This window comes from Gavia stellata, chromosome 2 (assembly GCF_030936135.1).
Source record: "Gavia stellata isolate bGavSte3 chromosome 2, bGavSte3.hap2, whole genome shotgun sequence".
Taxonomy (NCBI): Eukaryota; Metazoa; Chordata; class Aves; order Gaviiformes; family Gaviidae; genus Gavia; species Gavia stellata.
In genome coordinates this window covers 82,626,118-82,643,901 of record NC_082595.1, presented here as the reverse complement: position 1 = coordinate 82,643,901, position 17,784 = coordinate 82,626,118, and the positions used below count along the sequence as shown (strand labels likewise).

The window sequence follows — 17,784 nt, the reverse complement described above, 5'->3', positions numbered from 1 at the left end:
ACTGTGAGGGTGGTCAAACACTGGGGCAGGTTGCCCAGAGACATTGTGATGTCCCCATCTGTGGACATACTCAAAACCCGACTGGACGTGGTCCTGGGCAACCTTCTATACCTGATCCTGCCTGAGCAGGGGGTTTGAACTAGATGATCTCAAGAGGTCTGTTCCGATCTCAAGAGGTCTGTTCCAATCTCAATATTTCTGTGACTCTTCAACTTCTTTCCTGGGTTGTATCTGAAAGATCAGCTTCATTTGGAGCTGTTTTATATCATTTTGGCCTAGAATTATTATCCTTATCTACGCTGAAGCTTATCAGTCATTTTTTCTGCTCAGTTTTATGCAGTCCTCCTGGGGTTCTTCATTTTTGGCATGCCAGATAGCTACCGGAAAGAGCATGATTTTATCTGCAGACTTGGAGATATCACTGTTCATTTCCTTCTCCAGATCATTGTTGAAGATGTTGAATAAAATCAGACGCGGTGTTAGTCTTTTGGTAACGCACAACTGACTTCTCTCTATCCTGAAACAATAAACATTAACTCCTAGCCTTTGCTTCCTGTTCTTTAACTGGCTTTTAATCCTTTCCTCCAGTTCCACATAACTTTGTTGTTGTTGTTGTTTGAGGTTTTCTTTTATTTTTTTGTTTTAAATGTTTAGGTGGAATACCATTAAAGGTTGTTTTTTTTTTTTAATTCAGTTGTATTACATCCACTGAATTTCCTTTTTCCATGTGTTTAATGATGAGCTCATAGAATTTCAGCAGACAGGTGAGGCAGCATTTCTTTTTAAAGAAGCCATGATGACTGTAATAACACCCACATTTGTTTTGTGCTTGGTGGTCTAATTTTTTTCACGGATTTATTGAAATTGATATTTCTGATACTACACCAACACTTTCAGGCTCTGATATTAAACTAATTTGTTTAAATTATTTCCAAACCTCTATCCTATGGTCAACCCTAAGCCAATTACTCCCCATAACAAGCCAAAGTTTCTTTTTCTTTTTTTTTTTTCCCCATCTCTACTTTCCTTCAATACTAAGTAACAACTCAAACTCTTCTGTGTTTTCTTTCTAATCTGTATTACTGACCTCTTCCATATCAGTACATCTATCTCTTACAGGTCTTCCATGTTATCCTCCATATCTTGTAAGTCAGCACTGAACATGGATTTTCATCTCCTTCCTGATCTGTTACTCCATACTTAATTTACTACTAGTCTTCACTTACTGGAAACTTACTTTTAGACATGTGGCATGACACAAATCTCCTCTTCCCCTAGTTTTGCAGGCCTGTAATGATCCATTTTTCAGTGACTCCTGCTGCCAAAAGTACCAGCTGTAAGCTATTCATGATCACCAGTCATCTTAGGCCTGACAGACAGGAAGGAAGTTGCTGGATCCACAGATAAACCTGACCCTTCTGCTCCACACCTGTACTCTGGAACTGATGTGTCCAGGGTTCTGATGTCTCTAATGAGGACAGGCTGATACAAGAAAACTTGTATCTGAGGACAAATCATATGTCATCTGTCATTATTGCCATTTTAAATTTACTTCCCTTGAGGCAGAGGGGATTATAGAAATTTGGTAAAAATATCTTTTGTAATTCTGCATATAAAGGTTTTGGGGGATTTTTCTGTATAATGTGATTTACAGCTGGGAAACTCAAAATGAAGATTTAAACCTATAATCCTAAAAATGCTTTTAGCTAAAATATATTTTAAGCTGTATGGAGAATTTTGTATGACTTTGCACAGAGCATACACATTCTTATGAAGTGAAACATTAAATTCATCATTATAATAGATTCTTAGAATGAAAATATTTTTTGAAGATTATACTTCCTTTTCCAAGATTTTAATCTTTAAAAAGTGAACATTAAATATTCATACCTCTATAAAATTATAAATTCAACTATGAACTATTTCAGCCACAGTTGCAGTAATGTCAGAATATTGCAATGCTTGTATGCAGACACTTGAACAAAAACCATGAAAACACAATGTATGGAGAGGGATTTTTAATAAAGAATGTTAATCATGTCCACATTGCAATGTGGAAAAGGTGGAAATGAAAGCTTATTTCCTTTTAAAATTCTAGGTATTTTAATTATAGTATTTAAGAAGAGAGCAAGCATGACAACAATGTTCTTGTTTTCATTAAAATATTTAGGAGTATTACCTAACTTTAGATATATATGACACAAGAAAATAGATGTGAGCTAAATATCTAGAAAATTCTTATAATTAGGGGTAAAATCTAGGTTAAGCCCAATTGCTCCAAGGAAATTGCTGGGAGGGAATAAGATTTTTATCCTCTAGAGGAATGCCACAGATAAGTTCATCTCTCAGGTTAAGACACCTAAATTTACATAATTGTGTGGTTACATGGTTAAGTAGATCTATGCATGTATGCATGTGGTTGTGGTGGGTTGACCTTGGCTGGACACCAGGTGCCACCAAGCCTCTCTACCACTCCCCTCCTCAGCAGGACATAGGCGGAGAAAATAAGATGAAAAAAACCCTCATGGGTCATGATAAAGGCAGTTTAATACTGCAAAAGCAAAGGCCATGCACAGAAGCAAAGGAAAACAAAAGATTTATTCTCTACTTCCCATCAGTAGGCGATGCCCAGCCGCTTCCCAGGAAGTAGGGCTTCAGTACATGTACCGGTTGTTCTGGAAGACAAACGTAAATCACTAATGCCCCCCCCTTCCTCCTTCTTTCTCTTAGCTTTTATTGCTGAGCAGGGGTCATATGGTACGGGATATCCCTTTGGTTAGTTTGGGTCAGCTTTCCTGGCTATGTCCCCTCCCAAGATCTTGCCTACTGGTGAGGGACAAATGTTGGAGAGACAGCCTTGATGCTGTGTGGGCACTGCTCAGCAGTACCCAAAACAGTGGTGTGTTATCAACAACTTTTTAGCTACCAATACAAAGCACACCACTATGAGGGCTGCTATGGGGAAAATAAACTCCATCTCAGCCAGACCCAATACATGTCTTCACGTTCCCACTATTTTCAGTTGTGAAGTAGCTAATATCGGTCAATGCAGATTGGAGAGTGATTCAGCTAACTCTAAACATCGGGCAGTTGGTTGATAAAATCTCTTAGCTCCATTTTGTGTTGACTAGATATTCATTGAATGCAATAGGAACTTGGACACTTAGCTCTTATACCTACATGTAAACACTTAAATGTAAAAATTTTAGCTTTGTGAATGTCTAGCTGAGACACAAACCAACCCTAGATGAGATGAATCTCCAGAGCCTTGCAAGTTCACACTTGGTATTGATGACAACATTCTGCATGGGAGACCGCAATACGGATTTACAGGCTTAGCCATTCTGCTAAAAGTGCATGTTAATGATGACTGAATAGTAACTTTGAAGAGGCTCACTGTTGCTCACTGGAGGATCTGACTAAGAACACCAGCTGTTCTCAAAGGATAAACTCTTGTCATCCCTACTTATGCAAGACCAAGTCAGTTGGTGTCATATAAATAGGGAAGACACATGAAGATTTGACATCAGAGACTTGGGCCTTGAGCTGTTCACTCTCCTGACCCAAGCGTGTCTTCTCCCAGGTATCATTAGAGCATGAAGTATGATTCTTGTTCAAACATAAACCATTTGAGATATGTAAGGAGGAGAAGAGCTGCAACTATATATTACAAGGAGTTGTTTTTTTTCTCACAACTAGTTGTACTCACTGCGTTCTGTGATTCAAATAAGTGTAGTATTAACAGGCTACTGTTTAAGTGGAAAAAGTTTGTGTTTTTTCAGCTAGCAGAAGGAGTTTGGAGAAAGCCAGAAAGCTTTGAGGTCATAAAGGGGAAAGAATAATTTGGGTACTTCACTGCCATGGACATTCATACACTAGAGTTCCAGTCACTTTACTCTTTAGTATCTTTTACAGATTATTTCTAATTCTGTGTTCAGTGCTATCAGTATTTCTTAGCTGATAACATCTGTAAATATAGAACGTTTTTTCTCACTACCTTTTGCAAGGCCATGTGCAGACATTATTTTGTTTTCCTTGAAGAACTGTAAAAAAAAAATATTAAAAAAATTGAAATTACAGTAATAGAAAGTAATTTAAGAATTACTAGTGAACATCTCTAGTGAGGGACGGGTATCCAAAGAGTGAAGAGACTTTGTGTCTGTAAGGACATGGGAAAAATTTAGTCTGATTTGCAGCCTGATAATCCCTTTTATATTCTCTCATCTCATTTCAGCACAGGATGGTAATGTAGTAAGGAAACAAAGGGGACTCATGGGTTAGAATAAAGAATTGTCTTACTTAATATAGTGGTAGTTCTGTAACCTCACAACAAACTCATTCATTCAAAATGTATAGTGCGATTGCTTTAGTGATTTAATTTAGTTAAGATTTAGTGAGAATTACACTGCTTCTCTGTGCTGGTTTTGGCTGGGATAGAGTTAACTTTCTTCATAGCAGCTAGTATGAGGCTGTGTTCTGGATTTGTGCTGGAAACAATGTTGATAAAGCAGGGGTGTTTTAGTTACTGCTGAGCAGTGCTTACACAGAGTCAAGGCCTTTTCTTCTTCTCGTACCACCCCACCAGTGAGTAGGCTGGGGGTGCACAAGAAGTTGGGAGGGGACACAGCCGGGACAGCTGACCCCAACTGACCAAAGGGATATTCCATACCATATGACGTCATGCTCAGCATATAAAGCTGGGGGAGGAAGAAGGAAAGGGGAGACATTTGGAGTGATGGTGTTTGTCTTCCCAAGTAACCGTTACATGTGATGGAGCCCTGCCTTCGTGGAGATGGCTGAACACCTGCCTGCCGACAGGAAGTAGTGAATGAATTCCTTGCTTTGCTTTGCTTCCTTGCGTGGCTTTTGCTCTACCTATTAAACTGTCTTTATCTCAGCCCATGAGTTTTCTTACTTCTACTCTTCCGATTCTCTCCCCCATCCCACCTGAGGGGAATGAGCAAGCGGCTGGGTGGTGCTTAGTTGCTGGCTGGGACTAAACCACGACATTCTCCAACTACTAAAAAACCCACAACTACTAAAAAACCCACAATCACTTATTTAAAAATAAATACATTCAATTTAATAGAAGTGATCAAAAAAAGTTATTCAGTTAGAAATTAATTATGGAGTATATTAATAATCTTGTAGCGAAAAAAGCCATTCCCTGAAGAAGAATATGTCTGAAAATTATTCATTTGCAGAAAAAAAACCCAAAAACAAAACGAGGAATTTACTTTATCCTGAACAAAGTTGTCAGAGCAGTTATTGTAAATGACATGGGTGGTCATATATCTGCCTTCTTAAAAAGTATCTTCTACAGGCTGATATGTTTTATGGACACTAATATATAGACTAAGTATGGTTGGATCTCGGCTTTTAATTAATTTTGAGACAGTAATAAAAAATAACTTTAACAATTTTTTTACTTAAAATAAAGCAGCTATTAAATCAGTTATTCTGGTTTTTATTTTGTAGGGAGCATTTTATTTGTAAAAATCTAGAAAATAAAGTTTCAAATCGTGATGTCAGTGTAAAAATCTTATTACAAGCCCAGATAATTAAATACAAACTGAAAGTGATAAATACACTCTTTTTCATCCAAATTTTTAAGATGACACTTCTGCCAATATTGACAAAAAATGTGCTTTTGCAAAACTGAAAAGACAAGGAAAAAAAAATTCCTGAATTGAATCATCTTTTAGTATTCTGCCCTGCGTTTCATCATCTAAACTGCTTACTTCATCACAGCTCAAGCATACATCCCCAAAGCATCTTATAAGCAAGATACTTGAAATCTGTACAGCACCCACAAATGTTTGCACATTGCTGTGTATTTCTAAGTTATTTTAGAGCTGACAGTCTTACTTCTTTTATAATAGGGCAATTTCCACTTTTTACTGTAGAACTAAGTATTTTTATTCATCTTATGGTCAGTAAACTTCCCCAACTTTTTTTAATAATTTGTTACAATTAATTTTGTTAAAGACTTACTAGTTGTCATATTGGATTAGAGTGTCAGTGAAATGTACAATTTACTCTCCAAGGCCTTGATTTACATTTAACCTTGGGAAAGGTCACTGGAATTTGCCTTGACATAACGTTAATAATAGGGAAACTTGAGTGCAAGTTAGCTAACTCCTTTAAAAAGATCACCTAGCTGCTCAGCATTTGAAGCTACTCTATTTAGTAATTAACAGTAAACTTCAGGAAGCGTACATGTCTGCTGTTGTCCCAGAGTAATTATACTTGTTTATTGTAAAGTGCTATCAGAGATATATTCAATCATTATGTTGATTGAGTATACTAAACATTGAGTTTATATACTCAACAAATATGAAAATTATTTATAAATCATGTTTTTCTATTAATAAAGGCAAAAAAAAAAAGAGTGAGGCAAGAAGATTATCAAAATTCATAGAAAGTTTTGAAAAATAGATTACTGAAGTGTGTAATGAAATCATGCCAGGACCGTACATTTAAGAAAAATTAAATCTATTATGTCAGACAAACTAATTAATGTAATTTGGTGCAGTTCCAATAAATCTTTGTTGTGTGTGTATCTTTACTACTAGCTAAGATAGATTCATCTGTATCGTGTTTGTTAAGAGTAAATTATAGCTATTTGTACTAGAGCTATCTAGCAGTCAAGTGACAATTGCTTAAACTGCTTTAGTCTCAAAAGACGTGAAAAGTCCTGTCACATATTCTCATCACCTAATATAAGGCCATTTACCTTAACTCTCAAACTAGAATATTCCTTCATTGCTGAAGTAGCCTCTTCAGGGCCTGGGTTCCCAGAATCACTCTCTGGAAACAGAAGCCCCTAGAAAACATAGTCTTAATTAAGATACCCTAATCAAACATGAAGTGAATTAAATGTTGTGAACTCATAATAGCTGGATCAGAGAACACGGTGATGGGCTTCACATTTATATTTTCACATCTGGGCCCTATGTGACTGGCAGATATTATGGTCTCTGGCATAGAATAGGTATGTAGTCTGGAGAAGAGCTGAGTCTCTTAATCATCAGATCATTTTCATCCGTCATTAAGTCGCTTCACTTGGATACACAGAAAGTGAGGACAAGTACTGCCTGTGGACCACGGTGAAAGTACAGCAGAACAAAGTGTCTATAGAATGGTAGTTTATGATAGAGGTTAAATGTAACAAAGGGCACTGAGGAAGACTAAAACTCTTAACTTTGAAATTTCTACTTTAAATTTTTTTAAAAGAAGGATAAAAATAAGCAGTAGAAAGGGCAAAGAAAAAACAATCAGCTGGAATTCTCTTACAGAAAGTATTTTATAATAAAAAAGAAATATTATTGTGATATTTTGAATATCACAAAATTGATATTTTGAAATATCAAAAATATTTTGAATCATGGGAGAGATGAGAACTCTTATTCTGGACATGTTGTCAGAGATTTTACGGTACTTTTGAAACAAGCATGAAATATACATGAAGTGATGCGATTAAAAGAATCATCATAACTTCATTAAAACCCCAAATACAACATGCATTTTCTTCCTTAACACTACAGGAACTACAGCCATTTCAGTGTTATTCATAAAAATGGCCAAAAAGCTTGACTATACATTCTTCATTCTAGCAACATTGAGCAATGATCAGGGAATATTTCACAGAATGTTTTTACAACTAAGGATCATAATCCCCATAATCTACAGCTTTCTCTGAGGAAACTGTCATCCTTGACAGTTTTATTAAACCATAGTCAGTCAGTTAAAAAAACAAAACCAAAACAAAACCCAAGAAAACAAATCACAAATGAGGTTAAAATAGTCTGGAAAAACGTAATCTCTAATTGACCTCTTCCCCTTTCCCACATCCTGATTGCTACCATCCCTGCCCCCTAGAGAAACACTAAGGAACAAATTCCATAGCAGGAATATCTCTTCAGGCTGACCTTTGACCTGAGCTGACAGTACGAGGGCTCATGATTTGTCTGGTTTGTTTTAATCCCTGCCCTTGGGCCCAGTGACTGCTGCCTCCCATGCTCCAGCTTCAGCTCTGGGAATGGGCCCTCTGGGGAGGGCTTCACCCCATCCCCACTTCAGTCACTGTCTGACAAACCATAGCTCTTTGTGGGGGGTGGCTGGGGACCACTGCTAGGCTGTAGCTGGCAGCCTGGGAGAAGGAAGAAGATAGTGGTATGAAAACATATAAAAGTAGGCTGAGATGGACCCTTGAGTGACAGGGGAGAAACTTCCAGCATGACTGTCACACTCCTCCGGACAAAGACCTCAGGATGCTGGCGATTTGCTGCAAGTCTTGGCCCCTCTTCTTGAGGGAGATTGATCTATTGCTCTTGGGACCAAAAGGAGCACTGGAAAGCTGAGCATAATACCAAGGTAAAAAATAGATAATAGGAAGGCATTTTTGTATAATATTTTTAGGGGTATTATTAATAAGGTTTTGGGTATTAATTTGGGCTATGGGTGTTAGTATTAGACAAATTGAACTATTAGGATGTTAAAACACTAATTGTACAAACAATAAATTCTTCTCTCCATATATATATTATGAAGTCCTTTTACAATTATGACCTTTTTCAAAGTACTCTGGTTGTAATTCACTGATGAAGCGAACAGACCATTTTAAACTAAAGCACCTGGATGATGGAAGCTCTAGCAAAGTGGCTCTAAGCAAAACCACTTCATTCTTACAGTATCTTCAGTCCCACAAGTGAGGAGGGAACTCATTATGTCCTGTAAAGAGGCTAATCAGACCATTGGGGAAGGCAGGAAATGTAGGTTTCCCTTACAGGAATATGTGAAAAAACCCAGTAATCTTAAGTGCTCTACAGAGTGTTGTTTTTTAGTCACTTCTCTGACCTTCCATCTTCCCACCTAAAGAGTAAAAAGCCCCCCAGATTCAACAAAACATATTCAAATGGGAAACTACTGCTCTTAATCCACCAAACGCTGTCAAGGGTAAGCACACTAAGCATTACCATTATGGAGGTACTTAAGATATTGCTATTTCCTGTAGGTTGTGAATGAGTCACATTAATTTTCTGTGCATCTTCAGAACAGGACCACAACATCCATCAGAATTTCTGAGACATCCTCTTTGTTAGGGGATGTATAAAAGGCACCTCCTCTGGTGGACTTTGGGGCCTGAGGAGCCTCCTTCCCAGCTGCTGGAGCCCAGCTCAGTGCACCCAGAGACGTGGGAGGCCCTCTGTCCTAGGCCAATGGATGCAACTGTTGCTTTCCTGTTTGCAGGCTCAACCAGTAGCAAAGATGAACATGTATGCCAGAGACGCACACATACAGAGGACACGAACACAGCCAGCTACATAGACTGCCCACAGACAGAGTGCTGCCTTTAACAACACCCAATACAAACAGCCAAATCCCAGTCCTCCTCTCTGACTGATCAGGATTGAAGCTTGCTAGTGAAAACAAACAGCCCCTTACTTTCTAGTTCAAGAGGACAGACACATTTGTGGATCCCTTGAATAGCAGCATGGGACCTTAGCTCATCTAATACTGATGTCCAGATCCCGGGCCTCCTACTCACCAGATAGTCTAGCTTGAAATCTGCTAATGAATTACACATGCACATACATGTATGCACACATACACCAGGTTAGGGGGAAATATAAACATTCTGGTCTTCCCAGTGGCTTGTGCCCAGGCACACAGGCCCTATCACTCTTGGTCCCCTCTCCCCTTGCTGATGCTGGGACTCTCAACTGCTCTGGTTGGCACCAGGCACAGGAGCCACCATCACCCAAGGTCTGATGCCAGTTGCTGGCACTAAATTCACTCACTGCAGACACATGCTCCTACAGTCTGTGGTTTCTCTTCAAGTGCTGATGCTGAGACCCTCATTCACTCCAGCTGCTGGCACCACAGACATTACAACGACTATCACTTGTGGTCTAGCTGCAACTGCAGACCCAAATTCAGTCACTTTCGTCTCTCCAGTTTCTGGCACCTAGACCTTACAGCACTCACAGATGGGGAGAGTGAGATTAAATGGAAAGAGAGTCAAGAAAGGATTTAATAAGAAGAATGGATAGACTACAGTGATTCAGTGCAGGGCTCAGTCAGACAAATGTACTGACCAGCAACTGCTTACACACTGCCAGCCTATTTTATACGTCCTTCCTCTCCATGCCCACCCCGTCCTTATTTCACCCAGATCGCTGTCCTCTGAACATTCCTTAATAAGTCTAACGGTGCAAATACTGGTATGAATTGGAGTATTCTATCATAAGAATAATGGCATGCCTAATGTTAGCTGTTTCTTATTAAGTTATGTCTAAAATGTTCTTTCAGGAAAGAGTAAAGAGAGTTTTGAGAGCTCAGTGAATGAACTAAAAAAATAATAAAAAATAAAAATACTTAACTGACATGAACATATACATTGCTCATCCAATAGATCCATTCTATCATTGTGAACACAGCTTGGACAAAGCAACCTTTACTTATTTTGAATAAATACTTTTAAATATTAATCATAATTATAAATATAAAATAATTGTATTACAATTTTATTTACATCTCATCAATTTACAGTAACAAGAATATTCCATACTTTCATTCAGATCTTGTGAACTAGTTACTGCTAGTGTCTTACCTCATTTTGGAAAAAAGGTATGTCAAAGTTTATAAAATCTTAAATGTCATTTGCATCATCTTGGTATTATGTTTGTGTTTTCTGTGCACAAGTTCAATATCAAAACAGGAATGTTTTGAATTTGCTGCCAACTTCACACACTTAGAATAGCATTCGAGACACAAGATTCACAATTACACAACTCATCTTGTCTGAGAAGACAATACAGCCACGATGGAATAACAATAGAAAAATACCTGTTTTCATAGAAAAATGTCTGTTTTCACATGGGTTGGTTTTTTTAGGTAACTATTCTTGAAATTGCCTTAGTGATAGCAAACACTTTTACACAGGATCACAGGAAGAAATGTAGACATAAACCAACCATATTTGGTCAGAAAATTATTGCAAAATTACACTGTATGTTAGTCAACCAGTCCTGTTGCAAGGTATGCTGATGTACTATATACTTTCTTGTTACAGCAGGACCTGAGGCAATTTATATCAGAGAAGGAAAAAAGAGGTAAATTACTGAAAGTCTGCCTTCTCCTCCTATGATGCTTATTATGCTTCGAAACAAGAAAGGATTCTCCATTTTCTTTTAGCTAACTGGAAAATAAAAAGGGAGTTCATTCACACTCATAGTCTCCTTTTCTCTTTTGCAATCCTTACCAGCTACCTGGAGAGTAGATTGCAATGATTTTTGCTATCCACAGGAGTTGCGTGTATTGAACTGTTTTCATGTCATTATGCGTTTGGGTTTACTGTATCTGGAAGGGTGTTCTGTCCTGTCTCCTCCCCTCCTCTCCCTCATTAGGTTAAAATTGCAAGGATACAAAATATTTTCGTGGGGAAAATTTCAGAAGCAATGTGCCTGCACAATTTGGGTGAAAGGGACAAGAGTAAGCTTTCTAAAAAGATATAGACCATGAGTGGAGGTAAAGCTAGGTCTAGAAAACTTTACTAATGGACTTTTCTCCTTTGAAAAAAGTTTTTTTTTTCAGAATGATGTTGACCATGATGCCCTCTACAATGAAGTAATATAAAACAGATTTACTAGGAATTTAGAATTAAACATGTCTATCCCATTTTTAAAAATATAGTTCTGCACAGACTTAACTAAAATGTCAACAAGAATGTTCAGCCTTTCACTACAAAACTAAAGATTGGCTCTTGGATACCTCTAACTCCCTTATGATTTTTATTGTCTGTTTTGTTTTCTTTGAACTCTACACCTCAATGTAATGATTTGTTTACATTCTATGATTTTCAGGGATAACTGATGCTTCCAAGGAAGAGGCATTTTTAAAGGTTTTACTGTCCTTGGGTATTCAAGTGCTAGCTTTATATTTAGCTCATTCTTAAAGAATGTTCTTCTGAGTATTGCTACTTCTCTTATACCAATACAGTAAATCTCTGCTGTGAAGTACAAGAATGAATAGTTTTAAGTTTGGCTGCTATCCTGACCCCCAAGAAAAAGTGTTTACAATAGGATGGTTTTAGATACATTTTCTGATTCAAGCTTTTCTCATGAAAGTATCTTATTTGCCTAATATATCATAAGTAAACCTATTAGCTTCTAAGAGTTGCGGTTATTTAATCAAGACACACCACTAAATCATGAGATTATTGACTCTTTAAATTATTTCCATCTTATTTTTCTAGCACATCTATTAAGAGGATTCTGAAATTATGAATACTGGTGTCATGATCATTCTAAATCATCCAGTAAGATCTTCTGATCCTATTCTTGCGAACTCTATATTTGAGGACTAGTGAGTCAGTGATTATGAATCTTCCTTTGTCATACTGCCAATAGGAGAAAGGTACTCATGGATGGGATCCATTTATGAAAAGCCTCTGTCATTTATATGGTTTTCCTTCAGTACATGAGTATTTTAGAATAGTCACATGGAAGTCTGATTTCTTTATTTTACAAAACCTATTTAAAAAAAATCTGAGGAAATTGCAAACTGTACAACAATCATTGAGAATAACTGGTTTAATAAAGCAAAAGTTCACACCATTATTATAACACAGGAAACTATTATTATAAGACAGGAAACAAAGGCATTTCTTACCTGTAAAGCCCTTGTCACATTCACAAAGAAAAGTGTTTGGAGTAACATTGCTGCAGTTACCATTGAAACACGTATGTGGCTGGCACTGTCCAACTATTTCTGTACAATTTTTACCTATATATAAAAGGAATAATAGGAACATTGAACTTTAGTAAATATTAATATTTTTTCCTGAAATGTCAAATTTATATGTAAAATAAAACATTATATTTAAGAGATAGACAGATGGATAGATAGGTATTTGTGCTAATGTTAGTTGCTAGTTTTCACCCAGATTACTGAAGTTCTAAAGCAAGGCAGAAAGATATTCAGCTGCTGTAATATGAGCTACTGTGCTCAACCTCGTCTACCATATAGTTAAAAATTCACATATAGCTGAAAGTGCAGAAATGCTATTAGTACTGTAGCATTTGTTTCTTTTTGACATGAATCTAGCGTACAGTTTCTTCCAGCATTGCGAACAAAAGATGTTCTTGTGGAGTCCAATTTGACTGAATTTTTCTTAATATGCAGCTTTCTGGAAATTACAATTCCAATTATAAGTTGTTTATGTTATGACAGCATATGGGTCTAAATACCGTATAATTATGCTTGCCACTTGAATTGTTGCTATGACATTATTTACACTTCAACAACTTTTTAAATTTCTAATAGGCTTTATATTATGGGAAGCACTTTTTTCCTCCCTTACTTTAGTGTAGCCACGTCCATAATGTATGATGACTTAATCTCCTAGTTCTTCTTGTTTACATACAGCTTATTTACTGGACCGGTATTGCCAGAACAAAATTATGGCATTAGCCAACACTGTCCCATATAGTCTAACAGAATATTTTAAGCGTTGCTTGTTGATAACATCCAGCATGATGATTGCTTTTAACAGAATTGCTTATGAATCTCTCCATTAATTTGAATTAAAGTAGTACGAGACACTTTTTGATATTATTTTCAAAGCATTTTACACAGCCTCCAGAAATCATAAAAGAAATAGAAAAAATACTGCATACCATCAATGTTTTCCACTATTTTACTAAACTTTGAATAATTATAAAAATACTTTTCTCATAACATTGATTTATTCATACCTGCATAATGTTCTATTTGCAAATGCATTAGTAACCAAAATATAATGCGGTTTGAAAAGCAATTAAAAACAAATTACAGCAAACTTTATGCAACATAACCTTCATTTCTGTGTTCTATGAACCTCACTCATTCCTGACTCATCAGCTGTGTTTCATAGCATGGCATCACTATTGCGAGAGCACAGAAGTGCAGTCGATCAAAGGAATACTGATAAAATTCTGCTCCACAAGTACAGAAAGAGCTACAACAATCCTTTTTGTGATGTGAATGAATATTTCTGGTACTTTCTAAAGGATTCCTGAACTCCATTGGTCTGAATGCAGAAAAAATGTACCATAATTTCCTTCCCTTTTTCTTCCTCCATGAAATGGAGATAACGGTTAGGTAAGAATGTATCTAATCATGCTGTACTATCTGGTAGTCCAATCCCAAATCCAGATTCAATTTCTCCAATGGGTTTTGGGTAAGTACTGCAATATTTCCTAGACAGAATTAGGTGAATTTTTTTCATTTGTGAAATATTTAATTTGGTGATAACAGTATATTTAGCAAATTCCTTTTGAAAGGAACTTTACGGTGAAAAACAATCTGGAAGAAAAGTGTAAGTATTTTGTTTTGCTTGCTCTTCTAATTAATTGTTTGACTTTTCAATTAAAAAAATACTTTATTTTAAAAATTTCTCTAACGTGATTTAAAAGATCTTTAAATTGAAAAGGGAGGTTTTGTGGCAGGTTGAATGAAATGTTCATTTCAACAAAATAATTTTTTGGTTTTCAGCAGTTTGGTTAACTATTTTGGGAGAGCTTACTCCAAATGATTTATGTTATTTGGTGTAAGAACTTGAACTGCTGAACAAACAAACAAAAAAAATCAGTTACTTCTGTAAGTTCACAAGTACTTACCTATGTCTCATGCTTAAATGGGAAAGAAGCATGATAAGAACTTCTGTTTTTCTCCACAATGCACACATGAATGTAAGCAAGTACAAAATGTCTTCAAATGACTGCACAGTCTCCTATAAGTGACTACATGTAAAAGAGACTCAGTGCAGGTGTGGTAGTGGCAATGGACAATCATTATACAAAAACCTTACTAATGACGCTCTCACTGTTTTATTATCCATTAAGGAAAATGTATTATCTATGTAACATTTATTCCTAGAGGGGAAAAGAAATACCTGAAAATTTTGGAGGACACGTGCATTCGTAAGAATCTCCAGAAAGTTCTGATTTCTCAGTGCAGGAGGCATTGTTGTGGCAAGGTTTAGTGGAGCACATATCAAACTTCTGGCAGAATCTTCCAGAATACTGTGAGAAACAATGGCAATTATATGCTTTTTCCCAAATATGGCTTAGACATTTTCCATGCCCAGAGCATAATGGTACGTTTGGAGTCTGTTGGCAAAACTGTTGCTTCACGGTTACGTTCAGACGAAGGCCCATGTTGCACAATAGCGGGCCTCTCTTATGAAGCTCTGCAAAGTAATGAGTTCCAACACCAAGCCAGTTAGGGTCAACTTGGTGCAGTCCTCTCATCTGGCAAACAAAAATAAACTGCTCTTGAAGAAAACCAGCTTTAGGACAGTTAATAAATTCTTCCTTGGAGACATTTACCAAATTCATTCCGTAGGACTGAAAGGATGGCTCAGAGGAGATGAAGAGACTATCACCTAATTGAAGCTGTAAGGGGCATATCTGAGGGATACTGAGATTTTGTTCATCCGAGATTTCACCAGTAATACTTTTATTCATATTCCAACATTCAGTGTAAAAGTTTGAGCAGACGTTTTCCCTTGGTGTCCATTTTATTACACTAGGTTTTGGTTCCACTCGCCATTCAGCAGTCATTTGCCTCTCACATATTATCTGCCCATTTACAATGCATAGTTGAAGAAAGCACACTAACATGCGAACTGCTGATTTTGTAGTCATTGTTTCACCTGGCAAATGGGAGTTGTCTTTCACACCTGCTTCATTACTGAGGATAGCTTCAGAACACATGTTCCTTAAGGTTCATCTGTATTTTCCATGGCAGCCTAGGAATTCAAGCAGAAAAATATTTCTGTTTTCACACCAAATATAGTTGAAAATCAAAGCCTCATTACAAAAATAGAAAATATGCAACAAAGCAAGGTCTACATCTAATTACAATGATGTGAAACTGGAATAAGTCCAATTAACTGATCAGAACTACACCACTGTAACTAAAGTCAGATTTTTCCTATTTCTAGTGCTGTTAAAGATTTGATTTTCATTTAGTACATTTCATTGTACTTGCATATGGAAGAGAAAGAGCTTAAAAGCATACTTTCCATATTCCCTCCCTCTGTTGACAAAAACTAATAATAACCAAGATAGGGTATCTGTGGCAAAACTAAGAAGTAAACCAGAACATCTCAACTCCAGTCATGAGCTTTAACCATAGATGATTTCCTGATAATGATTTATCATTAATTTATGATAAAAGTAGGTATTCTGAAGATGTAGGCTTATGGATTACGGCTTCAATGAAGAAAACATACAAGGGCATCCTCAACTCTTTTATGTTCACATACACTCAGCAAAACACTTAATTAAATCACTAGTTTTTGAAGTATATATATGAAAACCAAAGGTCCTTAATCATATGCTTGAGGTTTTTCATGTATCACAGTCAAAGCCAACAGACTACAGAGTCCTCCAGGACAATTTAATTTATAGAAAAGGGGTTTTTGGCCCTTCAATATATCTGGCAATTTTTAATGCATGAAGATGAGTGATTACAGAACAGAAAGAAAACCAAAATAAGATTATGAAGCTTATTCTTGGAGTCATACTGAAAATGATGAAAACACAATATGATGTTTAATACCTCAGAAATTGTTAATAGCTTTAGGTTAGTAACAGTTTAATTTGCCTTAAGTATAATTTTTTTTGTCCCTTTTAATTCTATAATGCCTTTTTTTTCCTCAGTATATTTATCTTACACTTTAAGATAGTGGTATCTAAACTGATATTTACAAATGAGAAAATTATTGTAAAGAATGAACTGTATCTTACAAGGGAAGCCATTTAATAAAAATAGACAACAGCATTTATATTTTGAAATTTGTTTACATTGTTTTCATTTTTACATAGCATGGAGAGTGACATATAGATGTGTATATTTCTACACTACATACACCTGGTCTATCTCTAAAGTGCACATGGATTATGATACTGCTTTAATAACATCATTTCATTAAATGTTCCCCTTTCCCCCATGTACTTCAAAAATATTTTGGACATACTTTGGACTATGCTGAAAGATCAAATAGGACAGGAAAGAGACTGTTTGTGGAAACCTTGAGCTGCAGAATATTAAATAACTTAGTGAGCTGTTGAAAATTATAGGATAATATCAAAGGATGGTATTCAGTCTCTCCTATTATCACCTAAATTGGGATGAAAACATCTAACATTTAGCTATGTCCTATTAGTAAATTGCTGTGTATTTGAACATGTCCCAATTACCTTTGTGCAGTAAAGTGACCAGCACTGTTTAAGCCTTTGAAGATACCAGAAAGGTGTGGACTGTGACTAACTAGTAGCAATAATAGCAGGCTTGAGGCTTAGAATATTAAACTCAGAAGAAGTAGATCGTCCTCCCAGAATATTTTTGTTTTATTTTTATTACTGGATCCCAATTCTGCCTTCAGAGTTGAAGTCCTCTAACCACTTAGCTCCACAGCCAGGCAAGTATGCTGATTTCTAATTCCTCTCTCTCTGTGTATTTCCATCCCTGGGAGCTAATTCCCCATAGAAAAAAAGAAAGGACATGGATCTGCAAGAAAACTACTAGCCTTGTTACAGAATACTCATAGTCTTTCTATTTTGAGACCATTCCATTATCTTCAGAATCTCATGATGTTCAACTATACCATTAGATAATGTGCTGTCAAATGTGTAATTTGGATCATTTAGCTTTTTTTTTTTTTAAGGTAGCAGTGTTGAACTATTATGTCCATTATAGCTGCTATTACATCTGTCACTGTTATCAGGTGTA

The 17,784-nt window shown here is 36.4% G+C and overlaps 1 protein-coding gene across 1 annotated transcript in view; it reads right to left on the bottom strand.

Annotated features, from left to right (window-relative positions):
• The window catches only part of EYS (eyes shut homolog), a 939,662-nt gene extending 923,970 nt beyond the window's left edge, over positions 1 to 15,692 (bottom strand). Inside the window, exons 1-2 of the mRNA XM_059831070.1 lie at positions 14,939 to 15,692; positions 12,676 to 12,789 (exon numbers count right to left, since the gene is read on the bottom strand). Coding sequence (XP_059687053.1) covers positions 12,676 to 12,789; positions 14,939 to 15,692 — 868 coding nt within the window. The remainder of the gene's footprint in view (positions 1 to 12,675; positions 12,790 to 14,938) is intronic.
• Positions 15,693 to 17,784: the final 2,092 nt, after the last annotated feature.